The sequence below is a fragment of the Cyclopterus lumpus genome, chromosome 18 (genome assembly GCF_009769545.1).
Source record: "Cyclopterus lumpus isolate fCycLum1 chromosome 18, fCycLum1.pri, whole genome shotgun sequence".
NCBI classification, from domain to species: Eukaryota; Metazoa; Chordata; class Actinopteri; order Perciformes; family Cyclopteridae; genus Cyclopterus; species Cyclopterus lumpus.
The window spans coordinates 11,729,333-11,750,820 of record NC_046983.1 but is presented as its reverse complement, the minus strand read 5'-3'; the positions used below and the strand labels follow the sequence as shown (position 1 = coordinate 11,750,820).

Below are 21,488 nucleotides of genomic sequence, written 5' to 3'. Positions count from 1 at the left end.
AAGCACACAGTGCTCTCTTTAAATATACCAGAGTGTGCGTTTCAAATCGAAAACACACGTGTCTCGTTCTGGCTGCACGAGTTACTTCAGGTTAATATATTGGGTAATTTTGAATGGGATTTGGAGTCATGCATTGTCGTCATGGCAGAACCTAATGATGACGGTGACAAAAACACAGTGACAGACAAGGAAGGAAACGGCAGCGTAGTTGGAAAAATAATAATTCTGCCACGTCTGCTTGCAAACACTATTTTCATCTTTCATCTCAGGAAAAAAAAACGAGCACAAATGCAGGTCAAGTTGTTTCCCTTGGAGCTGCGAAGCGGTCCTGAAATTTGACAATTATTTTCATTATCTGTTCATTCTAATGTTTTGGCAAACACAAGGCGACGTCTTCAAATGTCCAACTATAAAAAGAGTATACAACCAGATCATATGCAGTTCAGTTGCAAAAAAACAGTGAATACTCTCAATGTGGAGGGTGGATTCAGTATATAATCAGTCATTTGTGGGGCGACTATGGGTCAGTGGTTAGCATGCCCGTCTTTCAATCAAGGGGTTGGCAGTTCAATCCCCGCCCTAGTCGATGTGTCCTTGAGCAAGACACTTAATCCTGCATTGCTCCCCGTAGCTGTCCTACGGTGTATAATGTAAAGTGTCTTTGAGTATCTTGAAAAGCACTATATAAATTAAATGGATTATTATTATTATTATTATTTGACTCAAAATAATGACTAAAATTAATAATTGACCATCAAAAATATTACACATTTTCTGCCGATTGTCAAAAATCCATTAAATATTTAAGCTCACTCCTGGACACGATGTGCTGAATCTGACCACTGACCTGTCACAGGGGCTTCGATGTCCAGCAGGTTATGCTCCGCACGCAAGATTGAGGCACCCTCTGCGATGAGTCTCAGGGCCACCGATTCCTCCACGCGGCCTTCCTTGGTTAGGTGGGCTTTCAGCACGTCCACTTTGGGCTTCCCATCGCTGTCAAACACCTCTTTAGCCGTCAGCCGGTGACTGGGGGGGAACGGGACAGCTGCGAGGGTTCAAAAAAAAAAAAAAAGAAAGAAAAAGAAAAAGCATCACTACGGCTGCTTTCATAACATATTTACAGTGCTTTAATATATTTTTCATTGACTAAAGGCTTATGAGGATATGCAGTTAATTCCACATCACCGAGCACAAGGCATTTTAGCTGTTTGATTAGCAGGTGCTTTGTACCTTCCAGGGGATCTTGTCCCTACAGGAGAGGGAGTTAGTGTTCACTCCCATGCTCCCAGCCCACCCTCTGAGACAATTTACCAGATCACTGCTATGATCTGCGAGTCATTCAATTTCCAATATTTGTAACAGACCTAGACAGTTTGTCATTCGCTTGGCAATATTCACAGCAGAAGAAATGACACTTTGAAGAGGAAGCATAGAATAAAAATGTTTTTAGCCTTCCGTGCGAGTATTATCTTATAAGCGTTGCATTTCTATATTTTAACATGCTCAGTTGTATGTGAGGAGAGATATGATCTTCTGGCTGATGTGCATTTTACTCATTTGTCAGTCACAAATTATTTAAAAGAGTAAAGTTCTGCTTAATTATGAGTCTTGAAAGCATCCTGAACATTTAGACTAACCAAATCCACAACGCATCTCCTGTCAATGTAGAGGCAAGATGAATAGGGTTTTGAAAAAAAACTAAACAACAATGTAGAGACATAAAAATCCCTTTCAGTCATCGTGTATGACCCGCTAGAAGTGTGTGGCGGTGTCTGCATCTCTGCAGAGGTCCTGTTCTGTGCCTGCATTTTCTCCTTTCTTTCCATTTTGCTGCCTTTCCAGCTGTCAATCCTCGGCCTCTTCTCCCCCGTGGGCTCTGTTCTGCCCCGGCTGACACCGTAACCGGTGTCGACTGAGTCCAAATACTATGCCCTTTAGCTTGCCAGACGGAATATCGCTAAACCTGCTGCTAAGGATGCACAGATCCCATCTTTTCAGTGCCGATGCCGAAAGCAATACCGGAGCTTCTCGTATTGGCCAATGCAGAGAACCCAATGGGATTATCAGTGTTTAATTCATAAGCTATATGCCTCACGATCTATTAGTGTACGGAATATATATATATATATATATATATATATATATATATATATATATATATATATATACACACATGATTGAATTTAATAGGCCCCATAGTCCTTGATACTCAATAGTCAGTATTGGCCCCAATACCATTATCGGTATTGGTGCATCCCTATTGGCTAGAGTGATGAGCCAGGGGAGGAGGGGCCAACTTTGAATGCTGTGTTTACAACACACCACAGACAAATCCTCCTGATCCTTCCTTTAATTAGTGGCTCATAAAAGGATAGCTTTTCACACCATTTCAATTTGCTCTAGCTATTTTGCATATACCAGACTGATTCAAAAGCCAGAGTCCTGTTTGCATGCATTTTAATTTAAAAGTGAACCTTCCAATCTTATCACAGCACAAAAAAAATAAACAAATGCACAATTTCTATGCAAACAGCCCAATGAGTCTTTAAGACAGACTTTCAACGGAAAGCCCACAATTCCTTAAAATGGACCTCATGTCAGTGCCATTTCAGTCGTTGATTCAAAACAGGTAAAAAGGAACTTACGGTCTCTTTAACAAAACTATTATTTAAACATGCTTTAAGTGGCCTCCGCCAACACAAAAGCCCAGTCTGTTAATATTCTCTTTATTACAACCCCCCCGATAATGAGCATATTACTCACTGACAGGTACAAAAAGGGCAAAATGAAAGACCGCATCCTGTGGACTTTCAAACTCAGCAGCGACACAATAATGCTCTTAATTAACGTCCACTTGCCGACTTTGCACATAGCTTACAGGCAGGACGAATGCACTAAGCCAGTGGCAAATGCTGTGGAGTTGGTGGTTGTGTGTGTGTGCGTGAGTTCCTGTGTTAACGTTCATCCTTCCCAAAGGTGACATCAGTGGTAATCAGACCTGCATTGTATCCGTGTCACTCTGTGCTTAGTAACAAACCATACTTGGTCTCTAGACTACAGTATTTAAAGTGGGCTAACAGGTGTGTGTTGAAATGGGTACTGTGAATAGTTTCAGCCTTACTATGCCTTAAACAGTCTAAATCACCAAAGTACAAGAGGCAGACTATCTCGCTGAAGATCACTTGTACATTTCTCTGCCGATATAAAACTGGATCAACTTGTTAAAACTAACATTGCCTAAAGCCAAGTGAGAATCTATTTCAGAAATCTGAGAGTCTACATTAAAATGGTGGGATGCTATTGTTCTTCTTTCCAGCTACCACCATCTGCATACTTAAGACCAAAATGTTCTAAACACAAACGTTAATCGAGCCAAATAAATACTAAAATAAAACAATCTTGTTGTCTCCAGTAGTTTATCTGGAGCATTCAGAAATAGAGAGATCTAATTACCCAAAAACCCCAGGTTGGCCTCTATTGAGTGACAGCTGTGCAACTCTAGTCTCGACTCCGAGGCCAGGGCCTTGGGGCTTTTGACTTAAAAGACAACACCAGATCGGTCCCTGAGATGTTGGGGACGTACAGCGTGAACATTGGTGTGAACTGTATTGGACCTGTTTGGAGGTATTTTCTTTCCTGAAGAGAATTACATGACAAGTAAGTTCAAGAATCTGCAACGTTATGTGGCACAGATATCCCTTGGATGATTAAGAGATCTCGTATGAACGGGATAACTGTCAGATAGGGGCAGAGGGTACGGATTTTACTGTATTTTCCTGAGCCCACATTGTTAGCCAATTAGGAATTACTGCGTGACAGGTAAACTCCCGAGGCAGTGTACCGCAACCACTCTGTTCTTGAACCTGAACTTTATGAGACGAAACCCAAACTTTATGAGATGAAACCAAGTTATTTTCAACTCTCTCTGCAAACACAACATTGAGTTTTACGCCACATATCCAATGGTTGTAGCGGTTATTTGATTTGGTTTCCGAAGAAATAAACAATCACCATCACTCAAAACCGCTATGCTGGAAATGCACATTCGTAGGCGATGCGAGACAATGTCAGCCTTTGAGTCGAGACGGTCAGCGTAGCTGTGGATATCGACCACACCTGCTCCCACTGATTGAAGTGGCAAAACATAACACGTCCTGAAAATTCAAACATAACATAATTCTCTAATAAAAATAACCCACCTGAAAGCTGTGGTTGTTGGCGCACTGGCGTCCTTTCAACACATCACCCTTCCATTTCCCACCCTCGTGACAATGGAAACACTGTGAACTTTCCCCCTGTGGAATTTCTAACAGCCCTCTTATTACAAGGAGCAATACCTCTGCCAAAGCATTGCATGCGACATTGAAATGGTGGGTTCTACGCTCCAAAGTAAAAGGCGTTACCCTCATGGCAAAAGTCAAAAGCACAGAGCTAAAGAGGCACTATGTGGATTAACAAAACCATTCAAGCAAGGCACAAAATAATAATCAGCAAATGGTGAGCCAAAAACTTCTCATTGCAGTCGTTAACCATTCAAATATGAGCTAATGACGCGTCAAAATCGAAACAAATGGTCTGTCCCAAACAACAGTCTCCGAACACAGCAATTGTTGCATTAATCTTGTCAGACAGAGCTTAATAGCTGAGAGAGCATAAACTGACTGAAGTCGCTATGAAGTAGGGGATGACTCAAAAATGGTCTCCATTAGCCGGTCCCTTTTGCCTTCATTAATTTTGCCATTTCCCAGTTCCTTTCTGTTATGTAACCGGGGAAATTGTACTGCAGCCTTCAAGCTAAAAGAAAAAAAAGAAAAAAAGAGAGTGAAAGCGATTGAGTGAGCGAGGGTCAGCGAGGAAGGAGAAAAAATCTAAAAAAACAAATCTGCAGTCTGACTTAACTTTTTCTGGTGATTTGTCTCGGATTAGCATTGTAATTTGCCAAGATGAAAATGAAAACCATCCATCAGCCATCAGGTGTAAAGACTACAAGACCACTAAACCTCTGAATGGCTTGAGGGTGTGATAAACCAACATGAAAGTTGATCTAATAAAAGTATACCATCTTGTGTTGGCCAGCAACGTTTCACAGCAACATCTAATGCTTTTCTTTTACAGCGGTTTAGTTCCGAGGGTGAGGTCTTGAACTAACAAAAGCTTCAGATCATCACCTTGTTCATGCGACATCGGTGAGTAGAATAATCATCCCCGAGCATGGCAGACATTCGGGTGTGATTCTTGAGCAATCTGAATCGCCTCGAGACCGCTGTGAAGCAGTGGGGAGACGGCAGCTTGAAATGTTCAGGTTGGTGTAGTTCAGAGCTGATGCGATCCCTCAGAGGAATGAAACGGCGGGAGGTGAGCAGTCGTATGGTGCTGGACAGATCAGCTTAATTGGAGAAAGTGAGACAGAATGTTGCAGAGCTCACCAAGCAGCGCCTGGCTTCATTTAGTGAAGAACATGGAGTGCAACCGTGATTGCCTGAGCTGGCAGCCCAGATGTCTACAATACCTGGACCTCATCTTCCTCCTCGGCCTTGTCAGCGTGCTACTACACCTTGCATTACGAGTACAGAATAAACTGTACAGAACTTGACAGGAGATTTCAAGAGAACTACCGAGCAAAAAAATGACTTCCTAACAATGCAACATGCCTGTACTTTGTGCTATATGGCATCCAAAATCGTTTAAGAAGTGCCTATTATTGATATAATACAGTACCGCTGACACAATATAGTCTGCTGATCAATATCTAACTAGTGCCACTACCGGCAGCCATATGCCAGTTTATTTTCATCGACTGCACCGCAATACCTTTAGCAAACATTGACTGTGCCCCAGACGGTCATGAAGAGCAAGCTATCTGCCGCTGTATTATTATTTTTAAACATCGTACAGATAGAGCAGACTGCTAGGTGAGAAAGCTAACAACTTATGATACATTCTTACAATTCCAGGGCCAGAAACCTAAATACTCCGATGTGCAGCATCTTTCCGTCAGATGCCGAATTACCCCCTGAACCCAAGTAATTGCTGACGGTGCGTGATGCAGCGGTAGCCCTCGCGTAGCCTGGGTGAGACCCGGGTTGTCACTGCCCACGTCAAGCCAGCCGCCCCCTTCCACCAGACAAGCCACCACACCAGCAATTTTCCTCCCCTAAGACTCAGCATGACCAGTGGAAATCTCAGCAGGACCAACAGGGAGCTGAGGCAGAACAAAGACTCCAGAACTATGTGCGAGTGCAACAAAGGTCAGTTCACACAAAGCATAGAATACCAGAAGTAATTTGACTGCATGAACAAATGTTATTATGCAAAGGCAGTGCAGATCAGATGTCAGATCTAAATTGTGATACTGATCTAGAACCTAACTTCCTTACTTGCACAAAGTCACTGTTCAACTGATCCATTTGCCTTTTTGAACGATGGTGCTCTGCTCTTCAGGCGGGATCTATGTGCAATAAATCAGGTGGAAACTCAAACAGTACGCAAATACCGGTGCCGGGTAAGACGGATCCTGCCACAACGGGCCCCGTGGCACAGACACGTCAAAGGCTGCCCCGCATTTCACACATGACACCCAGCGGGAGAGTCACAAAGCAACGATGAAACCACATGGGTGTGTTGTTTGTGGTCGCTCTGTGTCTCCATGTGGTCGTTCTGCACCTCCATGTGGTCGTTCTGCACCTCCATGGGGTCGTTCTGCGCATCCATTTGGTCATTCGGTGTCTCTTTGTGGTCGTTTTGTGTCTCTTTGTGGGATGTTTTCAGGTGACGACTAGGGGCCCCCGAGCCCATGTCTGGTAGGCTCTTTCAGTATTTCAACCATAGGCGAGACAGCACAACCACAAGGCAGTGGCATGCGGTAGTATTTGTTTACAATAGGCAACACACCCAGCAGCACATGGATAAATGGGAGATTATGCTTCAGAATAAGAGTATAAAGGGTCTCTACTACATGGATGAGATGAATTTGTTATTGCCAGAGCAGTAATGAAAATCTCAGATCTCAGACTTTGCAAGTTGGAAGCCGTTTAGTGACGAAACCTTCACTGCTCGCGGTGGAAGAACAGAGGACGACTGCCAAGTGTTGAATGGGGCACCGAGAGTGTGCAAGTCACTCTCCACCCATAGCCGGGGTTTGTTCATTAAATTACACAACAGCATTCAATTAGAGCGAGATATGTTTAGGAGTCCAGGATGCAAAGAATGCACGAGCTTCTGTAGGCGGTAGGAAACAAAAGGACATGCTGTACATCAGGAAGCACTTCAACTTCAAATGTCATCTGGCAGCAGTTGTACTGCTTCATTATTACACCCCCACAGAGTCCATTCAGAAGCTGATTATCTGACATGCATGATGCAAAAGATAGCGATATCATTGCCGATGACAAAGACCTGCAGGAGCTGAACTACAGAACACAAGATGATAAATTATTTGCAATATAGTCTACCTCACAAACCGGATGGACCAGCGTCTCTACGTCAGGTCTGAAATTGGCACCTCGGTTTGTATATAACTCCGCCCTCCCTCTAACAACCCATTGAGAACGCACGGCCAATCAATAATTCACAAGCCCATAGAATGAATGCATTCCTTCAATGAAATTAACACAGTATACATTCCAGTTGCAGAATGACACCCACAGTCCACAGTAGAAATGGTGGAGCAAATAAATCATGCAACAGAAACAACCTGCTTCTACTAGTCTACCATGAACAAAACTGCTCCTAGTTAGCATAAACTACATCATTCTACACATATAGTAGAATTCATTAAAGCAATATTGAGCGCCCTAATGGATGAAAAAAGAATTCCACTTTAAGACGACAATGCATGTTGGTGTTCCAGGTGCCCCTTTAATGTTTATCCTAAACTGGGTGAGCAGTTGTCTGGAGGAAACGGACTGGATTCCATCACCGCGCTGATGCAGCAGAGCTGAATCCAAACAACTAGTGTTCGCAATGTGACCCAGTACAGCAAAGACATATTATGTTATATGAAGATGTATTCAAATAGAAGTCAACCTATAAAACATATAAGCCTCCCATCTGGCCACCGATGACAGTCCAGAGATTTAAAAAAAAAAAAAAGACCCGGAGGAATTAGGCCTAACGGAGAAAAGGTCACCTATGAATTGGCGCAAACCTCTTTACCATGCATTAGTAGGGATAGAAGCCGGCCCTGAACGAAACGCTTAACGGAGCGCAGCTTTGAAGCTCAGTGCTTTTGAGTCTGCCGAATGTATCTGTGCAGTGTGGGATTGGAGTTGTTACCTCTGTGGTTGAGGCAGGAAGGAGAGCCGAGCCAGTGGCACTCACCCTCCCAAGGACAGACAGACGGAAAGCGAGAAAAGGGAAAAGGCACTGAAAAGAACCCCATGGCTGCCTCAGAGGAAATAAAAATGCAAAAAAAAAAAGGGACTGAGCAGCCAGCAAAGACTCCGGGGGCTTGTCTCAGAGATGTAATGCTACAGAAACCAGCAGGTAGTAATCATTTGTGCACACAAATTATCAATCATTCCCTTGAATTAATAATGTAATCTTGCACTATTTCATTTGCCTCCTGTAATTATTAATTCATGCCCTAAAATTACAAAATCGAGCCTTCAAATTACTCAATGTATTTGCTTCAATTCAACAATTCTACTTCTACGACCGTGGAGCTACTCTGGATGTTGTTTCAGCACTGCGTGCTGGTCAGCTTCGGTTACACGGAGCTGCCGAGTACTGCATCAAAAATAAACTGTTGTCAGATACATACATAAACAACCTAAATAGGCCAATCGGGTTGAATAGTATTATTCCGATTTTGGCACAACACAGTGACATTCGTCACGCCTCTATTTATTTCCGATCTGTAAATTCTCCATTTGAAGCTACTTGTAAAGTGCAAATCATCCAAATGTTATCGCCAAAAAACAATTATAACGATATTATATACATTTTCAATTCACATTAACCGAAATGATTTCACAAATAAGAAACACTACAAATATTTGTTTGTACAGGCATGTACACATTGCAAGCTTTGAAAAAGGTATATTAAGTTTCTCTAACTGCTCATTTTCCCGACTTTAGGCAATGCCTGTGGTCAGTACAACTAATTGCAGCTCTAAAGACCATGGCTTTCATTTAACGCTACCAGTGAACTGTACTTGAAAGAGTTGCTGGCCATCATCTGCTGCAGCGGTGAAAGCTTTTACATCGCATCAACAAACAGGAGAGGTATTAGATACAAGTGAGTAAAAGGGGTTGCCAGGGAAACAGCGCCGTACAGTCTCAGTCTTAATCTTTCATCCATCAAAATATTGGCTGAAAAAAATAAAAAAATCGCCGGCAGCATGTTAGATACTGCACCAACGTGATCCAAAATCTGAGCTGGAGCCATATCAGCAAGATTCCACTGTTACATGCTTAATAGATATGGAGATATTAGCAGAATGCAACGGTGCATTTGACATGTGTGTCCGTTCTCCACAGTGGTAGCCATGAATGACATTTAACAAGGGAGCCTCATTATTAAGATCGACGGGTCGTACGCAAAACGAACCAACAACGCGGCCAAGACCGGCGTCCATCCTGCCACGGCTGTCAGGGGTTATCAAAGACCATCAAGCTCTGACGGAAAAATAGAGTTTTAGAGACCGGTAAACGTTAATCCTGCTGCTGGCTCAACAGACTTTAGATGAGAGATGTAGAAAGCGTTAGCAGCGGCAGGTGATCAAAATGCACCGCTGCTCAGACAGCACTCTGACTAAGTCCCTGATTAATTAGTGAGGTTAGGGCTGAAGCGTGGGAGGCAGGCGTGGGTGAACGGAGGGATGGGTAAATGTATGGAGGGATGAGAGTAGGCGGTGAGTGCTGTGGTGAGGGGAGGGGGGGATTTTTTTTCTAAGGGATGTCCCTGCACTGTTTTTTTTCTGGGGGTGGTGGGGGCACGTGGCGAGCCATGAATGTAGCAGCCGATCAATGACACAGTGAAAGGTCGGCCGGGACCTGGCAAAGGACTACGGTTATTTGGAGCTGGAGTGGGGGTGGTGCATGAGTCAGGGAGAGCGAAAAGATCGGCCGGTGAAATAAAAGTGCATCAGGGGTCAAGATGAAAACGTGCAAAAAAAACACAAGAGTGTACAGGGGGCGAGAGCACCCGTCAATCTCTCAAAAAGCGCTCTTACTCACAGTCCACCGATGGGATGTCTCGACCGATTTATTATTTACACACAACTTACAGTCTCCAGCAAATTATTAGCCGTGTCATGATGACAGATAGTCAAGTCAGTCCACTTTCCAGGAATCCATTTTAAACATCAAAACCAGTAAGGACCTATCATCTATTCTCTAAACCCAAAAGAAAGGGGGGCAATTCAAAGGTACAACAGCTTTTACACTCCTTGGATGCAATCTGTTTGGTCTACCTTTCAACCGACCATGGCACTCTGCAACATGGGTGGCTTTTGTTTGTATTCAGCGATGCAAGTTTCAACGGGTAAATACGGCAAAATGTAGGAAAACTATTGAAATATTGGAGCATTTTATCATGTTGCCTCAGTGATTCTTTCTGCCTCAGTGCTTTTTCAATTGACATAATCAAAAGCCATGTTCAGATATGTGTTGATGTTGATACTGGCATTCTTACCAAACATTCAAATTCATTTCTGTTGCACAAATGTCATATTTGAGGGAAAAGAGAGTACTGGTGTCAGCTAAGTACCTGGTATTTTTCAGATAACCCGAGTTGAGGTATTGCATTGATGTTGGGAGAGAAAGTTGGATTAATGTATCCTTAAAAGCTACTAAACTGCCACATGCATTGAAACAAAACTTGAGCTCTGGATGACGAACTACGCGGAGAAAAACTCTCAGTACCACCATTGAAGTATCAGACGTGTCAATTCCAACGACTAAAAAGCTCTGACTTTGGTCAGTGCTGTGTGTGAATTGTTGCAGGTCCAAAAGACCAGCAAAAAATGAAGAAGAAAAAAGAAGCAGCTCAATCTCAATGTAAAACACGGCAGATTTGCAGGTTTGCGGAGACGTTAACGCTCTCTGGCATTTCCTCTAAAAGCCACTCTGACAGGCCCTGAAGAAGACATTCCCTGCTTGCTTTGCTGTGCTGAGGCCTGCTCCCCCCCCCCCAACCACCACCACCACTTCCTCCACAATGCCGTGACACAGGATTAGCTTTCATTAGAGAAGGCGCTGTAATCAGCTTTGGAGCATAGCAGAGACGGAACAATGGAGGAGGCTGAAAGGATGTGGAAGACGGGGTGCTTTGGGTGCATGCTCGGCTGTGTGCACGCTATTCCCACAAATGGAACCTGTGGCACATAAAAACCAGACGGTTTGCCACACTTATCTGCATATTCCTCAGTGTTATGTACTGCGCTTAAAAGACTGCCATCGTGACAAACACGGCATGAATGCAACATGCTTCATTTGTCATTTCAGGTCCGCTGAAACAACAAGCAGACATTCGGCTATAAGCTACACAAAGTTTTTGCAGCCATGCTGTATTAGCATGAATATTATCTTACGGCAGACATTGAGAGAAAGACCCATTTAGTCTGGTTTATCTTTAATTTGCTATCGTTCAAGCAAGACCATGAGCCAACACCGACGCAAAAGCGAAGCAATGTGCACAACTCGTGCTCACTGGATCAAATGGCTGTCGGCTTTAGTTTTTGTCCCGTTGAAATTGCACAAAAGTGAGATCTCTGCCAACTGATCACAACTCCAAATTGCCATTCGCAGATCAAACGAAAGTCAATCCGGCTCTCATGCGGTCTGTGCTATCATGTGTCTGGTCTTGGTCTCAACTGACGGCAGGTTGCTGCATGGCTTCGAGGCTACAATTTCAAGCTTTTCTTCAGATGGTAAACAGAAAGGTCAGGCAGTGAAGGAGGGATCGGTTGGCGTGTTTGGACTCCAGTCTGGACCAAAAAAAAAAACCTGGCCCCACACGTGCACAGAACCACGTTTGTGCGAGTCCTTCGCCGCTCTCCATCATGCTGCCGACTGGCGCTTGTATTGGGAAGGACTGATGACACAGGTCAATCGAGCGTCCCCTACTAACCCCAGAGCACAGGCGGCCGCTTTACAAAGCGTCCTCGTTGGTTCCAGGAGTGTGTGGTGACATGCAGACGAGTGGCTGGACACGATACGGATCCATCCGCTCAGCCAGGGGTTATCCCCAAAAAAAAAAAAAAGCTTCATCGCTACGTTAAACATCTATTATAATGATACCATGACAGAGATGTCAAGATATATTGCAGTATGCTAACATATTTAAATCAGACAGTTTCGGAGCGTTGCTCGATCATAAAATTGTTAGCACAGTAAGTGAATTAGTTCAACATTTCACACCTGCAGATTCCTTATTAAATGTTGTTAGGGATATATGTATTATTTGTTTTATCCTTTTCACTGCCTGCTGCAGTCAATTGTCAGGAGCCATAAAGCTCCTTCTTTTCAAGCCCCTTTTAAATATTTCAATCACACATGTAAACCCTCTGGAGAGAACACAGAAAAGGAATTGCAGCTGGCAGAAGACATTTGCCGCAAGCATCACGGCATATCACATCTTGTTTTTTGGAGTAGAAGAACATTAAATGAAATCAAGCCGGCATCCACACACACACACACACACACACACACACGATGCTTTGAACATTTTGAATATCTGTCCGGCACCTGCCTGTGGAAGGTCAAACACTGACCCAAGTTGTGCTACCTCAACTCGCAAATGAGAAATGCGAGACTGGCGATAACGACACAATCGGATTCTACCCTATGTTATCGAATACAACAATATGGCGTGCAAATGAATGGAAAAATGTGGCTACGTTGCAGAAACTCCAACTGAGTTCAGTGTTTTCTGCACTCATTCGCAGCTTGCCTCTGAGATAATATGCCTCAACAGGCGCGATCGCACCTCCCAAGGAGGGCTCGTTGGCAGCCGAGATGTTGGCATTTCCAGAATGCAATTACTAGACGCATACAGAGGGGATGAGGCCAGTCTATATTTGCACCCACACTTGGTAAAAGGAGCATATGAACCTTGAGGCCCAAATGAAAAAAACACAGCCTGAACTGTAGATAACGTTCCTCATCATTAATTAACTCACCTTGCGGTACTCCTCTCAGCTGGGGAGGTTACCTGCTCGACTTGAAATGTAATACCTCCCTGACCCTATCGCAATGATCTGTGAACTGGGGCAAACCCTCCCAACCGTACGAGAATAGCCCCGTCACGCATGTGAAACGGCATTCCTCCATGATGTGTCCAAGGGGACAAGGGAGGGTCAGAAATGGCAAGCACAGATCTAATAAATGGACATAAATAAAAGCTATAATACCACATTTTAATTTGACACACATCTAATATTGTAACGAGCATCTTTGTGGCATGAAACGTTTGTGTCCAAGAGATCCACGGTTGAGTTTTTATTCTCTGGCAGACTGACTGTGGGTTTTTCTGATGAACAGGTGGCGAGGCAATGGGATGGCGCCAGCCACCTCCTCCCACCTCTTGCCAAGACAACAAGGCCTCTAAGAGCCCCTTTTCTCCTGCCCCACCCCCCCTCCCCAAAGCCCACACCCACCTCTCAAGCCCATCTCTGAATCTAGGCCATGACTGTGCGGGTGTGGTTCTCCACCTGACTGCCAAGAAAGAATATCCAAAAACGACATATAGGGAGGGAAACAAAAGAATGACTTCCCTATAAAAGGAATTCTGAGTCAGCAAATGGGATATAAACACACACACACACACAAAGCTGTGACGGAGCCCCTGAAGTAGCCACTATTATGCAACCCTTCTGGGCTTAAAGTGACTGTGAAGTAAATCATCCTTCTCTGCCGTCCGTCTGACCTCTATACTGCAGGGAAAGCACTTTCAAAATTCACTAGCAGAGTATTACGCTGAAGGCACCATCTGTGCAGGCTTTACTAGGAGCCGCGAGATTAAAAGGCAGTTAAAGCAACACATTCAAAATCCATCTCTACAGTCAGCGTCCAACCGAAGAAAAGATGTGTAAGTGAGGGACGGGGCCTCTATAAAACTCTAGGTGCTGCCGGGTGGCGCGGGTCAAGCAGTAGTGGGCTGCCGAGGTCATGGCCCCGATCCCTTCGGGGCAAGCGGGGCCTGCTGCGAGGGTCATGTGACCTTGAGGATCCGGTCAGCGAGTAAGTTCAGGACTTAAGAAGAGACACTTGACAGCTTGACTGCCTGAAGGGAGTCTCGACTCCCAGACTCTTCTCTGCTGTGGTCAAAGCTGCTGCATTGCCTTCGCTTGTACATCTTTTCACATTTACAGACACAGATGATTTTTTATTTCTTTTTCACTTCTGTAAACTTTCAAAGACATTCCTAGTTGGTATCTCCAGGGCTATGCTTAGGTTCAGTTGCTTCTCAGGTGCTTCTCATTTATGAACACGACATCAGAGTCACCATTACATTTGGGATCGCCTGCCACAAAAGCTTGATTCGTTACAGTCAGAGGACTACTCAATATTTCTGAATTGTCTTTCGTGCTTTTAGGTTGAAGAAAGTCTTTACAAATAGATGGTATTTTGTATAATGCAGGGGACAAAAAGAAAAGGTAAATTATGTTTTGTACAGAGGTTCAACCAGACGGATAATTGAAAGGGCAAAAAGAGACAAAGATCCCACTGAGCAACAGTTGAATAGAAATAGAAGAAATCGTCAACCTGGAAACTCGGCATCAAAATGTGGTCAAGTGCATAATAAAGCCTGGAACAAGCTGGAATATGTGCAGGTGTGTTGATTGAGCAAAGCTATTCATAACACACAACTGTCAAGAAATGCTGTCACACAGGTGAAATGTAAGGACATTAAGTAGAATTATGATATGTTTAAGAATCACGTTGTTCTCACTTTAGCGAGTTCAAACTAGACATCTGTAGAGCATGGTATTAGTCAATTACAATGCATTTGAGAGCATGACTGCTACAAGTACCACGGATAAAAGCAAATCATCAGAGTAAGGCTGTCTTATAAGTGTCTTGTAAAACTATGTCAGAGGGGATGACTTCAAATACAACTCATTTACAAATGTTCCAAATCAAGGAGGTGATCTACCTTCGTGGAATTAATAGGTTGCCAGTGGAATCAAATGGTTTTACCACATGTGGTGTATCAGTATTTGCTAAACCATGTCATGCGATATGCTACTTCAGTACACTCCAGGATACAATATTACTGGGACCAGAACAAAATTGCAGATGAACCTTTTTCATATGAAGGGGGATTCACATTATTATCAACTACCACTGACTCCCCCTGGAACAACAGCTATCCCTGGCGTTTGCGGTTTTCTAACCACTTTCAGACACAAAAGCATATGCTGCCATGCATCCTGACAGTTAGCAGGTGCTTAAGACACACTAGATTCACTTTTATCAGAAGCAAATAGACGTCATAAAGACATCCCGTGCAGGGCTGCAGGTTGATACTGCTCGAGTGCATAGCTCTGTACACCATCTGTTGGACTGAAAAGAAGTCTCTGCCGTCTACAAAACAGACCGCACTCAACAACCGTTTAATGCTGCTTTCAACTACTGACTGCTAATTGTTATTCTCGTGAAGTGTTTGAGATTGATGAAAAAAAAACAATGTTTTTTTAAACACGTGATTTTTTTTGCTGGTTGAAGGGCGAATGCCAAATCGCCTTATTGCCAATTGCTGCCGAAGAGCTGGCCTAGAAATCACTCGGAGATACCCTATCTGCCGGCTCGATTTGGCCGTCCCCGAGGCTCGCCACATTCCTCCAGGGGGATCGGATTACATTCTATACAGGGAGACGGGCCTGAAGCATTCTGGGCGTTTTGGTCGTACAACATGGGTCTGGCAGAGTATGCAACAACAACAAAAAAGAAAAGGAGGAAAATAAAAGGAACGAAGGGAAAACGCCGAATGAATGGCACGACGGCGGCATGGAGAGGAAGCATTGTAGTCGTGGATGAAAGCGGCGGGGATGGCGTAACCGCAGCGACAACTAAATGGAAGGAAAAGACAAGAAATACACGCGGTTGGAGGGTAGCTGGGATATATGACAAGAGAGACAGGAAACAGTTGAGCCTGTGAAAAAAAATATTACAATCTGCCGCCGTACAGTATGTCTCAAAATGTTTACAGGATAGAAAGAAGAAGAAAAAAAAAAGAAGACAGTGCTGACTGTAAGTAACTGCCGAGGCCCCGGTAGAAAAGCTGTCAAAGACGTTGTACTCTTTAGTCTTCTTGAGACTGTGTGTCACTGACATACCCGTACTTGTGCGACCGCCAGTGAGCTTATGTGTCACTCCTCAACCTCAACAGTTTCTGTGGGGGCTGGGCCACTATTAAAAAGGCCTGCATGATATGGCGAAGCAACAAACAAGCTGCCAAAAGAAAAAAAAGGGGGAAAAAAAATACAGTTAGCGTTCGCGTGTGAGTGCATGTGTGTGTGACAATTACATTAATTACCAACAGTAGACCCACATCTCAGGGCTCGGGAGTTAATGCAGAGTCAAGATTAGCTTGTTGAAACAACATGTCTTCCACGGTTCCGCGATACGATTTTCACAAGTGAAAAAGTTAAACTGTGGAATCCTACTACCTTGATTTTGACATGCTTCAGAGTCACCGGCACACATATGAAAACACACGGGTGCATGTTTGGACATGATTCGACAGTGACAGCTTACGAGTGCATCCCATCATGAGCAGGAACTCTCTGCGTGCAGTCAATAAAGCAAAACAATGCTGCAGCTCATAAGCGGCAGGCCACGCTATGAGATCCACGAGTGCGAGTCCACGAGGCCCTCCCTCCACACCCTAATGGTCCGATGGGGAGCGGGACGGCATTAAGGCTCAAATGATTGGTCATTGTAATGCATGGCTCCCCGGCGCGGTTTGGACAGGCACAAAATCAATCAGAGCCCTGGGACACACTAACCTCTCTGCAATCAGGCTAGCAGAGGCCCACTGTGAGCTCAGACTGATGAGATATCAGTTTGCACTATCCAACTCAGAGTCAGGTTTGGAGGGGGGGGGGGGTCATCTGCGACCGGCCTTTTGTTGCTGAGATACAGTCCGTCGAGGACAAACCAACATAAGTTAAATCTAACTTTAACCAAGATACATTTACCCTGCAATTACTGGCAGACTATTCCAGAAGAAGAGGGATTGCTGGGGGGGGGGGGGGGGGGGGGGGGGGGGGGGGGGGGGGGGTGGGGGGGGGGGGGGGGGGGGAGGGGGGGGGGGGGGGGGGGTGACAACTTCCAGTAATGAAATGTCACGCTGGTGGTCCTTTTTTTAATTGACCCTTGGGCCTGATTCAACATACAGAAAAGGTGGCACGGTGTGACCATAAATATGTAGATGATACGTTTGTTGATCTAGTTCCACAAAACCCACATCCAATGAAAAGATTTTCCTTTTCCTACGGTGACTGAGGCAAGCAGACATCAACCAAATTCACCAGCACACGGAATAGGGGGTTCATTTTCAGCCAGGTGGTCCTATAATTAACGCGTGTCAATGAGTGTAAATAAACCTTGGGTCCTCGACTCACCTCCAGCTGTATTTGTATAGCTGGAGTTTCTCTCTCGTTCACACACTGGGTGCTTTAGCCGGTTGGCTAACAACACCTGAAAGAAAGGAACATCTTTCCACAGATCAACCGTAAATGAAGAGAAAAAAAAAACATATAATGTAATGATGATTTTCCTCAATTAAGCTAATTGTTGTTAATTTGCTTCAATGGAGCTAGGAAATAAAAACAAAAAGAATAAAATCCTTTCAAAGTAAAAGTGGTTATATTGCTCTCAAATCTTGTAACCACTGTTAAATCGAGGCTTTAAGAAAATGTATCCATAATACGTGATTGAAAGTATTGATTGGTCTGATAATTAAAAAAGGTGTACACCCAACATGATCTCCTTGCCTGATACAATCTGCCCGGCAAAGGATTAATTTCTCGAGCCGCAGTTAAAATGATGATGATGAAAAGTGTGGGAAATGAAGTGGTGAGGAAGGGGGATTAATTAACCCCTGGCGCTGCATTTACACAGTGCCAGCAAAAGAGCCGGCACACATGACCCTCGAAATCCTCACATGCACTCCCCCCCCCCCCCCCCCCAAGGTTAATAGTCAAAAGCCGCCGGTGCTTGAAAATGCCTTTAAAAATGTCAAACTGCACGTGATAGCGCCGAAACAAACAAATAAAGCAGCACTCGACTGCAGCAGCTCCGACATGAAAGGAGAAGAGATCGGGATGTGCTGATGTGCGTCACTGTCAGGGAACATGTTTTACTTTCTTTTTTTTTTTAATTTTAAAAACACAGTCAGGTCATCATAAACAAAGTCCCTCATAGCCAAGCTTCACCTGTCCAGCCATAACACCGGACAAAGGTGTTATGTATATCGCCTGCTGCGTGTCTTGTATGTCACCTCACGCACATGCCCACGTACTGAAAATGAAAGACATCTTGCATATTCATCAGTTCTTCAAAGGAACACGTCGCACTTATATCAGCTTCAATGTGTGTGTGTGTGTGTGTGTGTGTGTGTGTGTGGGGGGCAATCTCGCATCGACAGTTACCATGAGATACTGCACACCCTTCCCATGTCCTCAACCCTCCCCGCCCCCTCAATACTTGCATCTGAGTCGATGAGCCAACACAAGAGTTAAAACAATCCTCTGCACTCTCTGCTTACTAATCTAGTAAGATGTCTTAACTCCTTCTTTTTTTTTTTACCCGTATTTAACTTCAAACCAGCGGCTGCCACAAGACAGGAAGTGTGCGTCCATGTTGTGCATCTGTCACACAGCAGCATGCCAGGGCTCGTCCCGATCCAAGACGACAAGACTCCGCATTTAGCACGCAGGTATGCATTCACCACGAGGCACCTCCTCCTGCTAATGGAGACAAGTGCAGCAGGGGAAACGAGGCCAAAAATGCGTGTCTGCGTGTTCAAACTGAAGAGGTTTGTCCTCAAATTAAATAAATTTAAAAAAGGAGCACATAACCGTGTTTTATTCTGGAGGTGCGAAAAAAAAAAAGGGTTTCACATTTGACATGCGGTGGCTGTGTGTGTTTGCATACCTGTGGGCTGGAGTTAAATAAATATTCAGGCATTTTCAACGTGTAGACAGGCTGTAGTTCTCTGCTAATGATGCAGCTCGGGGGTGTAAGGGTTGATTCATTACACTGATGCATTGATTTACCGCCGATGTAACAGCATCAATATGGGAACAGAAGAAAATATTATAAATCAACGTGGCTTCAGCAACAATACCTTTACTGTCTCTTTGGATCCGCTGCTACCACTGCATGACCGAGATTGTTAAGAACTGATTCACAAACAAGCGCCGCAGACAAACAAGACATCCTTAAAATTAGAGATCCCTCCACAAAATACTGTCAAATGCTCATTTCACAAAGCTTTTTTTTTCTTCTTCTTTTTTTTAAACCCTGGAAACTTTGTTCGTCTACTTTAAGTAAATAAAGAGCAAGCCTTTAGATATTGGATAGTTTAAAAGTTTCAGCTCAAATCATTTATCGTTCCATTTAACAGCGTTGTTAAATGTGATCCCGCTGCCTTGTTCCGATCCACCATGCAAAAAACAATATAACAGCCTCACTGGTTTTACCACACGTTTCATTTTTGGCCGACAGTTACCAAATCCGACCGTAATTAACCAAATGAAATTAGGCACACACACACACACAAAAAACACACGCACATAAAATTGCTCCTGAACCAAAATAAACAACCACTGAGTTGTTAATTGACTGAGTCTCTGTGAAGCTAATGAGTCACAGCCCCTTGACAAAGCATTTGCTCTCAATTTTTTTAACAGCATTTGGCAACAGTCCCGTGACAGATGGCTTTTCAATATCTGAATCCCAAATCAACTAAAAGTGACCCGTCTTGTGGCTCATGTGCATGCAAGCATGTATACATGAGTGTGTACACTCCACTCCCCCCCTCCCTCAAAAATCTAATAGCTTTTGGACTTGAGGTGAGAAAGCCGATTTACTACTCTACCAGCCTCTAATAACACCCAGCAACCCAGTTGCTCCCAGTTCACCGATTTGGCCCATCCTTCCCAATACTCACTGTACTGAACGCCCAAACGTTGATTTGATTTGTGACTGCTCCGGGGAGGGATTTCATGACACACGACTCCTGTCCCCGTTCCAAATGGCTTTTGTGAGCCGCTGCAGCCGACAAAAGGGCCGCGTGCTCGTGTCTGCCAGCCATGAGATGGGAAATGCTGAGTGTTTGTTTATCCGGAGGCCGTGTTTTTTGTTGTTGTTTTTTTTTTTTTTTTTTTAAATGATGTGATGCATGGCTCACGGACGCCAATGTGGTGACGAGCAATCAAGAGTGGAATATTTGTTTTGTTTGCTCCTCTGCGCGAAATTGGCACTCTGGTGGTCGAGGAGGAGAATGCGGCACGTGTAAGGCACCGTGTGATGAGCTGCGATGGTAGAATGCTGCAGAAAAACACGGCCCTCCTCCACATAAGCTAGAAAACCGCTTATTAGAACCGGTACCGCTTCAAAAAGGCATCAACAGGGGGAGTTCAAAGAGTTGCAGATGCCCCGAACTGTACTCACAGGCTTAGCAACAATCTGAAAATGCCACGGTAGGTAAACAATTTTTCTCCCCTTATTGCTTTATTGAGACCCAACATCCATTTGTTCACATGAATTAGCAAGAGCAGCAGCTTTAATGCACGGAGTCAGATTACAACCTCTGAGCGGAGCCGCCTTTATCCCCCTATATGGAGCTTAATCTGTCCAAATCCTCCGCTTTGCTGTGCCCTAAATCCACAACAGAGCCTAATTCCTCTTTAATCTGAGCGGTAAAGGTGCACTTACTCAGGTTCAGGATGCCACAGACTGCGTATCTGAGCATCCCATCACAACAGAGGTAGTTCAAGTCTTCCCAACTCAGCCGTGACGCAACACACTGTTACCGACAAATTAATAAATAACAATAGTTATGATTATTATCTTGTAATTCACAGCAAACGAGGCAAGCAGATACATGACAGGTTTGGTTATCTTCTTGTCACACAGTTTTTGCTGTATGAAACATTTCCAGGTCGAGCTGTTTGCCGTGAAAAGATGCTGAGGAGGAGGAGGAGGAGGAGGAGGAGGAGGAGGAGCCACCAGGACCCAGGCTTCTTCACATGCCGAGGACACATGACAGCAAGCACGGGGGGAGGGGCCCCTGAAGACTATGATACCGACTTACTCTGACTAACTTTTTTGCCCGGCCTATTGTTCGCGACAAGGTTCACGCCCCGAGAGAGAAAACACAAAAACTCAGTCGAGGCCAGCAGCTGAAAGCTGGAACAATTGGCAAACTATGTAGCATAAATAATAATAATAATAATTGTGATCAGGATTTGTGTCCAAATATTGAAAACCGTGTGATATTGACGGTTTGCTCTTTGAGCTCCAGCTCT

At 44.3% G+C, this 21,488-nt stretch overlaps 1 protein-coding gene across 1 annotated transcript in view; it reads right to left on the bottom strand.

The window, feature by feature from the left end:
- LOC117747723 (serine/threonine-protein phosphatase 2B catalytic subunit alpha isoform) overlaps positions 1–21,488 on the bottom strand; it is a 60,995-nt gene that overhangs the window by 35,051 nt on the left and 4,456 nt on the right. Inside the window, exon 2 of the mRNA XM_034557148.1 lies at positions 848–1,048. Within this exon, the coding sequence (XP_034413039.1) occupies positions 848–1,048 (201 nt within the window). The remainder of the gene's footprint in view (positions 1–847; positions 1,049–21,488) is intronic.